The sequence below is a fragment of the Procambarus clarkii genome, chromosome 5 (assembly GCF_040958095.1).
Source record: "Procambarus clarkii isolate CNS0578487 chromosome 5, FALCON_Pclarkii_2.0, whole genome shotgun sequence".
Taxonomy (NCBI): Eukaryota; Metazoa; Arthropoda; class Malacostraca; order Decapoda; family Cambaridae; genus Procambarus; species Procambarus clarkii.
Genome location: NC_091154.1, coordinates 26,229,299 through 26,242,909, shown reverse-complemented (window position 1 = coordinate 26,242,909; position 13,611 = coordinate 26,229,299). Strand labels below are relative to the sequence as shown.

Here is a 13,611-nt window from a genome sequence, read left to right as displayed (position 1 = left end):
TCAAAAGTACAGCTGTGTCCATGTTGTCAAAAGTACAGCTGCGTCCATGTTGTCAAAAGTACAGCTGTGTCCATGTTGTCAAAAGTACAGCTGCGTCCATGTTGTCAAAAGTACAGCTGTGTCCATGTTGCCAAAAGTACAGCTGTGTCCATGTTGTCAAGCCACAAGTGCTCTGCCACCGAGTCACGATGTTGTCCAATATCCTGTGTTCGTGTAATCGGGTAAACCAGATCCCGAAAAGTTCCTCTTTTTCTTGACTACACTTGTCAGAGTTGGCCATGACGCCTCTTTCCTCTTCAGAAGACATCGTTTATTTGGAGAGAGCTGGTAAGCTGTTGACAAGACCACACACTAGAAAATGAAGAGACGACGACGTTTCGGCCCGTCCTGGACCATTCTCAAGACGATCGTCAACATTTGTTTGGTCAACATTTCTCAGGCACATTATTGTGACTCTTCATCTGCACCGGTAAGCTGCTTTTTCCTAGATATAACAGACTGGGGAAGGCATGGAGGCCTTCACACCAACCCGTTCTCCTAATAGCACGTCGCATTTTTGCGTATACTTTACCAAAAAAACGAAAACCGTCGTACTAGAAAATGGAAGAGGCTTGCGAAATTGACATACTGTCCCGTTTTCTGTTCGTTCGTCCTCTATTAGGTCAGGATAAGGCACTTTAGTACGTCAATTTCTTGGGGCTGGGAACGCTCGCGAGAACAGGCTGTTCACACCGCGGTCTACATTAACTGAGGAGTCTAGTGAATGTCAACCAGGAGGTCGGGATAACCCTGGGCTTCAAATATATAATTAGTACGACAATTTGACAATTTGACAATTTGGTCATCACCTACAGAGGTGATGACCAAACCACACTCCAGAAGACGAAGACACGACGGAGTTTCATCTCTGTAAAAGGAGATCTGAGGTATATCAAATTATACCTCACTTCTCTAGAGTTAGGGAATCACCTCCTAGACACCAGTGGTTACATGTTGATTTGTGGAACTGATTCTCATGGGGCCGGGCCTAGCTCGAATGGTGCCTCACAGGTCATGGATGTGTACCTGGGGTGCTGGGTGTGGCGCCTCACAGGTCATGGACGTGTACCTGGGGTGCTGGGTGTGGCGCCTCACAGGTCATGGACGTGTACCTGGGGTGTACTCGACAGAGCCACCAAGGCACTAAGTTAAGCTAAGTCTTCTAGGTAATGTTAAGTTAGGTTAGGTTTGAATAGGTTTAGTTTGATTAGGTTAGTGTAAATTAGGCAAGATTAGATTACTTTAGCCACGGAGCTGATTAACCCTTGTGTCAGGATTTCTACGAATATATATATATATATATATATATATATATATATATATATATATATATATATATATATATATATATATATATATATATATATATATATATATGAATCACCATAGCTACGAGTAGCGTCATATCTACAAATATCATCATATCTACCAGCATCATCGTATCTACAAGTATATCATCATATCAGCAGTTATGATCATATCTACAAGTAACCTAAACATCTACGAGTATCTTCATATTAACAAGTATCGTCAATTGAATTAATATCATTATGTCTACTACATCAATACTGCATTGGCAAGGTGCAGACAACAATAGTAGTCCATCGTCTGTGAACACTTGTGCTAAGTCAACATAACCACTAACTACCAAACCCAACACAGATCTCGTTATCAGAGAACAGGTGTAGTGCTCCTTCCTCATTAGTACGGAGCACCTGTGGAGCAGACTTGACGTGAGGGGAACATTTGAGGGGTGACACGGGCGTCGTGTTGTGAAGCAGAGGTGCAAAGGGTTCGATCCCCCGCTGAGGTACTATTCCATCGACATTAAGAGGGGCCCATTCAGACATTTCAACAAAGCTCTCTCAACACATTAAGGGGCATATAATAGGTGACCTCTCAAGGGTGTTCATGAGTGAACATGATAAAAACACCTCCATAATGGGTTATGGAACAGAACTCCACAGTTACTTTAGCTAAACACGTAAGAATTTTAGGAATCTAATTACACTTATTTTTTTGTTTTAATTTTTACATTGAAAGAAAAAGAAATTGTGGAAGCCTCCATAACTTTTTGGCCAGATACGACAAAGAATTCAAACTCCAGGATAGTTAAATATATATATTCTATATATACAAACTCCAGTATAATTATATATATATATATATATATATATATATATATATATATATATATATATATATATATATATATATATATACATAATGGCTATTAGGTGGATTGTAAAGAGCCAAGCCCTCACTCCGCAGTGGACTCCAACAGGCGAGTACAGCTACAAGAGGACCGAGACAAACTGAATGAATAGTCCAACAAATGGCTAGTAAAGTTCAACCCGAGTAAATGTAAGGTAATGAGGCTAGGCGGTGGAAACAGGAGGCCAGACACAGGATACAGAATAGGAGATGAAGTACTTCATGAAACGGACAAAGAGAAAGATCTAGAAGTTCATATCACACCAAACTTGTCTCCAGATGCCCACATAAAAAGAATAATATCTGCGCCGTATGCGAGGCTGGCTAACATCAGAACAGCCTTCAGGAACCTGTGTATGAAATCCTTTAGAACTTTGTAGGCCACATATGTAAGACCAATCCTAAAGTATGCGGCCCCAGCATGGAGCCCGTACCTTGTCAAGCACAAGACGAACTTGGAAAAAGTTCATAGGTATGCCACTAGACTAGTCCCAGAACTAAGAGGCATGAATTACGAGGAAAGGCTGCGTGAAATGCACCTCACGACACTGGAAGACAGAAGAGTAAAGGGAGACATGATCACTACGTACAAAATTCTCAGAGGAATTGACAGGGCTGAAAAAGATAAACTGTTTAACACGGGTGGAGACTGAGTACCCAAATGAGCCACAGGGACGTTAGAAAGAAATGTTTCAGTGTCAGAGTAGTTAACAGGTGGAATACATTAGGCAGTGATGTGGTGGAGGCTGACTCCATACACAGTTTCAAATGTAGATATGATAGAGCCCAGTAGGCTCAGGAACCTGTACACCAGTTGATTGACTGTTGAGAGACCAAAGAGCCAGAGCTCAACCCTCGCAAGTACAACTAGGTGAGTACAGCCATCATAGAGCGTCACAGGGTGTGGAGGTTGCACAAGCTAAGAGCCTCCGCTCAACTATCAACCACCAATTAAGCATCGGAAAGATTAGAACAAGCGGTGGTGATGGGGTCCTTTTTTGTGAGTAAAGAGGAAGGAGAGGCAAAGGTGAAGGGAAGTTTAGAAGTGGGAAATACAGTGAGAGGTATGGAAGCAGGCGGGCTGTCCGCCTTGCTGACACGATGTGTGGGTGTTGGCAGCTAAGCTAAGCTGACTCCCTCTTGTCAGGGAGCTGTGTGAGAGGTTCTTCACATGTGTTTGGTCCAGGAGGTGAGGGTGGTGATGGGTCCAGGAGGTGACGGTGGTGACGGGTCCAGGAGGTGACTGTGGTGACGGGTCCAGGTGACTGTGGTGACGGGTCCAGGTGACGGTGGTGACGGTGGTGACGGGTCCAGGAGGTGACGGTGGTGACGGGTCCAGGAAGGAGGTGACGGTGGTGACGGGTCCAGGAGGTGACGGAGGTGACGGGTCCAGGTGGTGACGGGTCCAGGAGGTGACGGTGGTGACGGGTCCAGGAGGTGACGGTGGTGACGGGTCCAGAAGGTGACGGTGGTGACGGGTCCAGGAAGGAGGAGACGGTGGTGACGGGTCCAGGAGGTGACGGTGGTGACGGGTCCAGGAGGTGACAGTGGTGACGGGTCCAGGAAGGAGACGGTGGTGACGGGTCCAGGAGGTGACGGTGGTGACGGGGGTCCAGGAGGTGACGGTGGTGACGGGTCCAGGAAGGTGACGGTGGTGACGGGTCCAGGAGGTGACGGTGGTCCAGGAGGTGACGGTGGTGACGGGTCCAGGAGGTGACGGTGGTCCAGGAGGTGACGGTGGTGACGGGTCCAGGAGGTGACGGAGGTCCAGGAGGTGACGGTGGTGACGGGTCCAGGAGGTGACGGTGGTGACGGGTCCAGGAGGTGACGGAGGTCCAGGAGGTGACGGGTCCAGGAGGTGACGGGTCCAGGAGGTGACGGTGGTGACGGGTTCACGAGGTGACGGAGGCGTGCTGCCTCTTAATACTCAGGCGCCACAAGGCCGCCAACACTCACCTCGGGCTGAAGCTCACTGAGATACCATCACCTCCGCCGTCACGGCGTGCGCAGGGCTGCCACCCGACCCGCCTCACGTGCCTGCACACACCATAGAGATCCCAGGTGGAAAACTGACGCATACGTTGGTATCCCTGGGTTGGTGAAGACGTGGCGTGGGTGTGGGTGAGGCGCGAGGGTGTGGGTGAGGCGCGAGGGTGTGGGTGAGGCGCGAGGGTGTGGGTGAGGCGCGAGGGTGTGGGTGAGGCGCGAGGGTGTGGGTGAGGAGCGAGGGTGTGGGTGAGGCGCGAAGGTGTGGGTGAGGAGCGAGGGTGTGGGTGAGGCGCGAGGGTGTGGGTGAGGCGCGAGTGTGTGGGTGAGGCGCGAGGGTGTGGGTGAGGCGCGTGGGTGTGGGTGAGGCGCGAGGGTGTGGGTGAGGCGCGAGGGTGTGGGTGAGGTGCGAGGGTGTAGGTAAGGCGCGAGGGTGTAGGTGAGGCGCGAAGGTGTAGGTGAGGCGCGAGGGTGTGGGTGAGGCGCGAGGGTGTGGGTGAGGCGCGAGGGTGTGGGTGAGGAGCGAGGGTGTGGTTGAGGAGCGAGGGTATGGGTGAGGCGCGAGGGTGTGGGTGAGGCGGGAAGGTGTGGGTGAGGCGCGAGGGTGTGGGTGAGGCGCGAGGGTGTAGGTGAGGCGTGAGGATGTGGGTGAGGCGCGAGGGTGTGGGTGAGGCGCGAGGGTGTGGGTGAGGCGCGAGGGTGTGGGTGAGGCGCGAGGGTGTGGGTGAGGCGCGAGGGTGTGGGTGAGGCGCGAGGGTGTAGGTGAGGCGCGAGGGTGTAGGTGAGGCGCGAAGGTGTAGGTGAGGCGCGAGGGTGTGGGTGAGGAGCGAGGGTGTAAGTGAAGCGCGAGGGTGTAGGTGAGGCGCGAGGGTGTTGGTGAGGCGCGAGGGTGTAGGCGAGGCGGGAGGGTGTGGGTGAGGCGCGAGGGTGTGGGTGAGGAGCGTGGGTGTGGGTGAGGCGCGAGGGTGTGGGTGAGGCGCGAGGGTGTGGGTGAGGTGCGAGGGTGTAGGTAAGGCGCGAGGGTGTAGGTGAGGCGCGAAGGTGTAGGTGAGGCGCGAGGGTGTGGGTGAGGCGCGAGGGTGTGGGTGAGGCGCGAGGGTGTGGGTGAGGAGCGAGGGTGTGGTTGAGGAGCGAGGGTATGGGTGAGGCGCGAGGGTGTGGGTGAGGCGGGAAGGTGTGGGTGAGGCGCGAGGGTGTAGGTGAGGCGCGAGGATGTGGGTGAGGCGCGAGGGTGTGGGTGAGGCGCGAGGGTGTGGGTGAGGCGCGAGGGTGTGGGTGAGGCGCGAGGGTGTGGGTGAGGCGCGAGGGTGTAGGTGAGGCGCGAGGGTGTAGGTGAGGCGCGAAGGTGTAGGTGAGGCGCGAGGGTGTGGGTGAGGAGCGAGGGTGTAGGTGAAGCGCGAGGGTGTAGGTGAGGCGCGAGGGTGTTGGTGAGGCGCGAGGGTGTAGGCGAGGCGGGAGGGTGTAGGCGAGGCGCGAGGGTGTTGGTGAGGCGCGAGGGTGTTGGTGAGGCGCGAGGGTGTAGGTGAGGCGCGAGGGTGTGGGTGAGGCGCGAGGGTGTAGGTGAGGCGCGAGGGTGAAGGTGAGGCGCGAGGGTGTAGGTGAGGCGCGAGGGTGTGGGTGAGGCGCGAGGGTGTGGGTGAGGCGCAAGGGTGTGGGTGAGGCGCGAGGGTGTGGGTAAGGCGCGAGGGTGTAGGTGAGGCGCGAGGATGTGGGCAAGGCGCGAGGGTGTGGGCAAGGCGCGAGGGTGTAGGTGAGGCGCGAGGATGTGGGTGAGGCGCGAGGGTGTAGGTGAGGAGCGAGGGTGTGGGTGAGGCGCAAGGGTGTAGATGAGGCGCGAGGGTGTGGGTGAGGCGCGAGGGGTGTGGGTGAGGCGCGAGGGTGTGGGTGAGGCGCGAGGGTGTGGGTGAGGCGCGAGGGTGTGGGTAAGGCGCGAGGGTGTGGGTGAGGCGCGAGGGTGTGGGTGAGGCGCGAGGGTGTGGGTAAGGCGCGAGGGTGTGGGTGAGGCGCGAGGGTGTGGGTGAGGCGCGAGGGTGTGGGTGAGGCGCGAGGGTGTGGGTAAGGCGCGAGGGTGTGGGTGAGGCGCGAGGGTGTGGGTGAGGCGCGAGGGTGTGGGTGAGGCGCGAGGGTGTAGGTGAGGCGCGAGGATGTGGGTGAGGCGCGAGGGTGTGGGTGAGGCGCGAGGGTGTGGGTAAGGCGCGAGGGTGTGGGTGAGGCGCGAGGGTATAGGCGAGGCCCGAGGGTGTAGGTGAGGCGCGTGGGTGTGGATGAGGCGCGAGGGTGTGGGTGAGGCGCGAGGGTGTGGGTGAGGCGCGAGGGTGTGGGTGAGGCGCGAGGGTGTGGGTGAGGCGCGAGGATGTGGGTGAGGCGCGAGGGTGAGGGTGAGGCGGGAGGGTGTGGGTGAAGCGCGAGGGTGTGGGTGAGGCGCGAGGGTGTGGGTGAGGCGCGAGGGTGTAGATGAGGCGCAAGGGTGTGGGTGTGGCGCGAGGGTGTAGGCGAGGCGCGAGGGTGTAGGCGAGGCGCGAGGGTATAGGCGAGGCGCGTGGGTGTGGATAAGCGCGAGGGTGTGGGTGAGGCGCGAGGGTGTGGGTGAGGCGCGAGGGTGTAGGCGAGGCGCGAGGGTGTAGGTGAGGCGCGTGGGTGAGGGTGAGGCCCGAGGGTGTGGGTGAGGCGCGAGGGTGTAGGCGAGGCGCGAGGGTGTAGGCGAGGCGCGAGGGTGTAGGTGAGGCGCGTGGGTGTGGATGAGGCGTGAGGGTGTGGGTGAGGCGCGAGGGTGTGGGTGAAGCGCGAGGGTGTGGGTGAGGCGCGAGGGTGTGGGTGAGGCGCGAGGGTGTGGGTGAAGCAGGAGGGTGTGGGTGAGGCGCGAGGGTGTGGGTGTGGCGCGAGGGTGTTGGCGAGGCGCGAGGGTGTAGGCGAGGCGCGAGGGTGTAGGTGAGGCGCGTGGGTGTGGATGAGGCGCGAGGGTGTGGGTGAGGCGCGAGGGTGTAGGCGAGGCGCGAGGGTGTTGGTGAGGCGCGTGGGTGTGGGTGAGGCCCGAGGGTGTGGGTGAGGCGCGAGGGTGTAGGCGAGGCGCGAGGGTGTAGGCGAGGCGCGAGGGTGTAGGTGAGGCGCGTGGGTGTGGATGAGGTGCGAGGGTGTGGGTGAGGCGCGAGGGTGTGGGTGAAGTGCGAGGGTGTGGGTGAGGCGCGAGGGTGTGGGTGAGGCGCGAGGGTGTGGGTGAAGCGGGAGGGTGTGGGTGAGGCGCGAGGGTGTGGGTGAGGCGCGAGGGTGTAGGCGAGGCGCGAGGGTGTAGGCGAGGCGCGAGGGTGTAGGCGAGGCGCGAGGGTGTAGGTGAGGCGCGTGGGTGAGGCGCGAGGGTGTGGGTGAGGCGCGAGGGTGTGGGTGAGGCGCGAGGGTGTGGGTGAGGCGCGAGGGTGTAGGCGAGGCGCGAGGGTGTAGGCGAGGCGCGAGGGTGTAGGCGAGGCGCGAGGGTGTAGGTGAGGCGCGTGGGTGTGGGTGAGGCGCGAGGGTGTGGGTGAGGCGCGAGGGTGTGGGTGAGGCGCGAGGGTGTGGGTGAGGCGCGAGGGTGTAGGCGAGGCGCGAGGGTGTAGGCGAGGCGCGAGGGTGTAGGTGAGGCGCGTGGGTGTGGATGAGGCGCGAGGGTGTGGGTGAGGCGCGAGGGTGTGGGTGAGGCGCGAGGGTGTGGGTGAGGCGCGAGGGTGTGGGTGAGGCGCGAGGGTGTGGGTGAGGCGCGAGGGTGTAGGCGAGGCGCGAGGGTGTAGGCGAGGCGCGAGGGTGTAGGTGAGGCGCGTGGGTGTGGATGAGGCGCGAGGGTGTGGGTGAGGCGCGAGGGTGTGGGTGAGGCGCGAGGGTGTGGGTGAGGCGCGAGGGTGTGGGTGAGGCGCGAGGGTGTGGGTGAAGCGGGAGGGTGTGGGTGAGGGGCGAGGGTGTGGGTGAGGCGCGAGGGTGTAGGCGAGGCGCGAGGGTGTAGGCGAGGCGCGAGGGTGTAGGCGAGGCGCGAGGGTGTAGGTGAGGCGCGTGGGTGTGGGTGAGGCGCGAGGGTGTGGGTGAGGCGCGAGGGTGTGGGTGAGGCGTGAGGGTGTGGGTGATGCGCGAGGGTGTGGGTGAGACGTGAGGGTGTGGGTGAGACGCGAGGGTGTGGGTGAGGCGCGAGGGTGTGGGTGAGGCGGGAGGGTGTAGGTGAGGCGCGTGGGGTGGGTACTGGGGGTGATTGATGCTAGGGTTAGGCAGGGGGTGGGGGGGAGGGTGGCAGCCGTGCCTGACAGCTCCTGTGTGATTTGCTGGAGGTTTATCGTTAGTGTTGTTGGCAGCGGGCAATGTGGAGGTGATGGTGCTTGTTGGCCGCACGCTGGCCCGCACCTTGGCCGCACGCGGGCCCCGCACCCTGGCCGCACGCTGGCCCGCACCCTGGCCGCACGCAGGCCCGCACCCTGGCCGCACGCTGGCCCGCACCCTAGCCGCACGCTGGCCCGCACCCTGGCCGCACGCTGGCCCGCACCCTGGCCGCACGCTGGCCCGCACCCTGGCCGCACGCAGGCCCGCACCCTGGCCGCACGCAGGCCCGCACCCTGGCCGCACGCAGGCCCGCACCCTGGCCGCACGCAGGCCCGCACCCTGGCCGCACGCAGGCCCGCACGCAGGCCCGCACCCTGGCCGCACGCTGGCCCGCACCCTGGCCGCACGCAGGCCCGCACCCTGGCCGCACGCTGGCCCGCACCCTGGCCGCACGCTGGCCCGCACCCTGGCCCCACGCTGGCCCGCACCCTGGCCGCACGCAGGCCCGCACCCTGGCCGCACGCAGGCCCGCACCCTGGCCGCACGCAGGCCCGCACCCTGGCCGCACGCAGGCCCGCACCCTGGCCGCACGCAGGCCCGCACCCTGGCCGCACGCAGGCCCGCACCCTGGCCGCACGCTGGCCCGCACCCTGCCCCCTCGCGTCATGATGCCAGCTCCGTCTTGCCCCGTCTTGCCCCGTCCTGCCCCGTCCTGCCCTGCCCTGCCCTGACCTGTTCCGTCTTGCCCCGTCCTGCCCTGCCCTGCCCTGCCCCGTCTTGCTCCGTCCTGCCCTGCCTTGCCCCGTCTTGCCCTGCCCTACCCTACCCTGCCCTGCCCTGCCCTGCCCCGTCTTGCCCCATCCTGCCCTGCCCTGCCCCGTCTTGCCCCATCCTGCCCTGCCCCGTCTTGCACCATCCTGCCCTACCCTGCCCCGTCTTGCCCCATCCTGCCCTGCCCCGTCTTGCCCCGTCCTGCCCTGCCCTGCCCCGTCTTGCTCCGTCCTGCCCTGCCTTGCCCCGTCTTGCCCTGCCCTACCCTACCCTGTCCTGCCCTGCCCTGCCCCGTCTTGCCCCATCCTGCCCTGCCCTGCCCCGTCTTGCCCCATCCTGCCCTGCCCCGTCTTGCCCCATCCTGCCCTGCCCTGCCCCGTCTTGCCCCATCCTGCCCTGCCCTGCCCCGTCTTGCCCCATCCTGCCCTACCCTACTCTACCCTGCCCTGCCCCACCTTGCCCCGTCCTGCCCTGCCTTGCCCTACCCTACCCTACCCTGCCCTGCTCTTAATGTCCCGCCTACTAGTCTAGTGCCTGCTGTGTTGCAATTTAAAAATATATTTTTTTTACACAAGTAGGTACAGAAGCCGACGGCTGCTGACTCCTGTTAGCAGTCGTCTGCTGGGATTGCTGAAATAGAGGGAATACAGAGAACATATACTGCACACATAGACGAGATAAAGCATCTAAATTATTGGGATCGTCTCAAAGCTCTCCAAATGTACTCGCTAGAAAGGAGACGAGAGAGATACCAAATAATATACACATGGAAGATACTGGAGGGTCAGGTCCCAAATCTACACAGTAAAATATCAACGTACTGGAGTGAACGATATGGAAGAAAATGCAGAATAGAACCAGTGAAGAGCAGAGGTGCCATAGGCACAATCAGGGAACACTGTATAAACATCAGAGGTCCGCGGTTGTTCAACGTCCTCCCAGCGACTATCAAATATTAGCAGTCTCCGTGGTGTAGTGGTAAGACACTCGCCTGGCGTTCCGCGAGCGCTATGTCATGGGTTCGTATCCTGGCAGGGGAGGATTTACTGGGCGCAATTCCTTAACTGCAGCCTCTGTTTAACGCAACAGTAAAATGTGTACTTCGATGAAAAAACGATTCTTCGCGGCAGGGGATCGTATTCCAGGGACCATAGGATTAAGGACTTGCCCGAAACGCTACGCGTACTAGTGGCTGTACAAGAATGTAACAACTCTTGTATATATCTCAAAAAAAAAATAAATAAATAATAATAATAATAATAATAATATTGCCGGAACAACCGTGGACATTTTCAAGATAAAGCTAAACTGTTTTCTCCAAGGAGTACCGGACCAACCGGGCTGTGGTGGGTATGTGGGCCTGCGGGCCGCTCCAAGCAACAGCCTGGTGGTCCAAACTCTCACAAGTCGAGCCTGGCCTCGGGCCGGGCTTGGGGAGTAGAAGAACTCCCAGAACCCCATCAACCAGGTAGCAGGCTGAGATCTTTTTTCCTTCCCCTGGTAAGCCTCACCCACTAGTTTTCCCGGAATGCGATCCTACAATTGTTTAACAACCAAATCATTGCTGGGTGAACAGAGGCGTGCGTTTAGGGACTGACGCCTAGTCAATCCTTCCCGGCCAGGATACGAACCCAGACCAAATGGCTCTCGAAGCGCGGGGCGAGAGTGCTACAAAATATATATATTTTTCTCACGCCTCACCTCTGCTGGACTGTAGAGCGACGGTCTAGCTTCATGCAGGTCGGGGTTCAAGCCCCGACCATCCAATGGTTGGGCACTATTTCTTTCCCCCGTCCCATCCCAAATCCTTATCCTGACCCTTCCCATTGCTATATCGTCCCAATGGCTTGGCACTTTCTTCTGATAATTACTTTACCTTACCACTGAGCCACGGGGACGGCTTTGTTTTCCACTGTCGAGGACGACATAGGTAACCCTACACATACCCTGGTAACTCAAGGACGAGCTAGGTACCACTAAACAAAGTGTCGAGGACGAGCTAGGTACCACTAAACAAAGTGTCGAGGACGAGCTAGGTACCACTAAACAAAGTGTCGAGGACGAGCTAGGTACCACTAAACAAAGTGTCGAGGACGAGCTAGGTACCACTAAACAAAGTGTCGAGGACGAGCTAGGTACCACTAAACAAAGTGTCGAGGACGAGCTAGGTACCACTAAACAAAGTGTCGAGGACGAGCTAGGTACCACTAAACAAAGTGTCGAGGACGAGCTAGGTACCACTAAACAAAGTGTCGAGGACGAGCTAGGTACCACTAAACAAAGTGTCGAGGACGAGCTAGGTACCACTAAACAAAGTGTCGAGGACGAGCTAGGTACCACTAAACATAATGTCGAGGACGAGCTAGGTACCACTAAACAAAGTGTCGAGGACGAGCTAGGTACCACTAAACAAAGTGTCGAGGACGAGCTAGGTACCACTAAACAAAGTGTCGAGGACGAGCTAGGTACCACTAAACAAAGTGTCGAGGACGAGCTAGGTACCACTAAACAAAGTGTCGAGGACGAGCTAGGTACCACTAAACATAATGTGTTGAAACAATCAGATGTAAAATGAAAACAAAAATGATAATGGCAAAACATGAGGAAATGATTGATTACGAACAGAATGTAAATTGCATTGAAAGCCTTGACAGTAACTGATCACCGACGGCCACTCAGACGTACACGGCCAGTCAGACGTACACGGTCAGTCAGACCCGGCCAGTCAGACGTGGCCAGTCAGACGTGGCCAAGACTAACATCTTCCCACCAGAGGCCGCTTCAGGTCTTCACAGATTACAGCCAAATTATTGGCAAATTTATTCCAGAAATTGGTGCTTATTTGTGCAAAAATTCCGATGTGGCTTAGGCTGCTAATTATATTTCGATTGAAATTTTTTTGTATTTTTTGTAGTTGAAATTCTGAGATAATTCTAAGTTTACTAGTTAATTTACCTTAAATGTTAATATTCTAGAAACATGCAATTCCAGCTAACGTTTATTTGATCTTCGGTAGCAAAATACTTCCAAAATTTGGTTTATTCGTAATTCTTTTGTAATTAGAAATTTCCTCGTAAGTACAGCTAATGCATTTAAAGAAGAAACGTAATTTCTGTATTTTTATAACTAATAAATGAACACAGACCTAAATATGTTTAATAAATAAACGAAAAAGAACGATCAAAGGAACTTGTTTTATGAATGTATAAAAAAACAGTTTAAAATTATATACTCACCTAATTGTGCTTGCGGGGGGTTGAGCTCTGGCTCTTTGGTACCGCCTCTCAACTGTCAATCAACTGGTGTACAGGTTCCTGAGCCTACTGGGCTCTATCATATCTACACTTGAAACTGTGTATGGAGTCAGCCTCCACCACATCACTGCCTAATGTATTCCACCCGTTAACTACTCTGACACTGAAAAAGTTCTTTCTAACGTCCCTGTGGCTCATTTGGGTACACAGTCTCCACCTGTGTCCCCTTGTTCGCGTACCACCCGTACTGTATACTACTGTATTCGTATTGTATACCACCCGTACAATGTGACTGTATAAACTCTCGCTATTTTGCATGTTAAAAAACCCCTTCCTCATCGACCACTCGCATAAAGGACCTGAGGATCTATGTGGGGAACTTTGCCCTCAATGTCTCTTACCTGTATACTCCTTGTGATAAGTTTAATTATATCAGCCTTCCTATCTGTGTTCAGTTAACATCATTATGGGGGATTATAACGCCGGGCAAATCAATACTGGTAACTCACAGCTCAGTAATCGTATTGGCTACCAACTGTTGTCAGTATTAGGTTGTCACGATGGTTTACAGACTGATGGTGACCTCGAACCGACCCACAGTTGCCGAGGTATTCTTGATCTAAGTCTCGGCTTCAAGAACGCCTCCCTCACCGCCTCTTCAGTAGTGACAGCTATGGCGTCGGATCAACATTCCGTATCAGCCGCTGTTTGTATCGGGAACTCGGTCCTCCCCGGCGGAGTGTTAATCCGGAAGAGGCTTCGTGTTGATCATTTGTCACAATGGTACAAATCCTTATAAGGTTCGTCAACTGAAGATGTCACCAACCTCACCCTGCACACTGAAAGACCATACACCACTTTCCTAGATATTAAGTCAGCCTTTGGCATTGTTAATCGACGCAAATATGAGAATTCCATAAGTGATGTGCCTCTCATGTAGGAACTCTGATCGCTTATGCTACGTCCATGCTTGCTCTACTGCCTGAGAGAATGATTAGACGGGCTCGAAAAATGCAAAACAAAGCTATGGGGGTCATACTCAAATGCCCTCGTATATCTAAATTACTAAACATAA

The 13,611-nt window shown here is 56.3% G+C and overlaps 1 protein-coding gene across 1 annotated transcript; it reads right to left on the bottom strand.

Moving 5' to 3' along the window:
- Window positions 1–756: 756 nt before the first annotated feature.
- LOC138351411 (mucin-2-like) lies at window positions 757–11,109 on the bottom strand. Its single transcript, XM_069303232.1, has 4 exons — window positions 10,984–11,109; window positions 9,853–9,912; window positions 4,210–8,516; window positions 757–907 (listed from the first exon to the last, which is right to left on the bottom strand). The coding sequence occupies exons 1-4, from the start codon at window positions 11,107–11,109 to the stop codon at window positions 757–759; spliced, it is 4,644 nt and encodes a 1,547-aa protein (XP_069159333.1).
- Window positions 11,110–13,611: the final 2,502 nt, after the last annotated feature.

Coding starts and splice junctions, on each gene's coding strand:
- LOC138351411 (XM_069303232.1), bottom strand. CDS start 11,109: ATGGGAAGGGTCAGGATAAGGATTTGGGATGGGACGGGGGAAAGAAAT. Junction 9,913..10,983: donor CGCTCTACAGTCCAGCAGAG/GTGAGGCGTGAG, acceptor CCTCTATTTCAG/CAATCCCAGCAGACGACTGC. Junction 908..4,209: donor TCAGTGAGCTTCAGCCCGAG/GTGAGTGTTGGC, acceptor CTCCTTTTACAG/AGATGAAACTCCGTCGTGTC.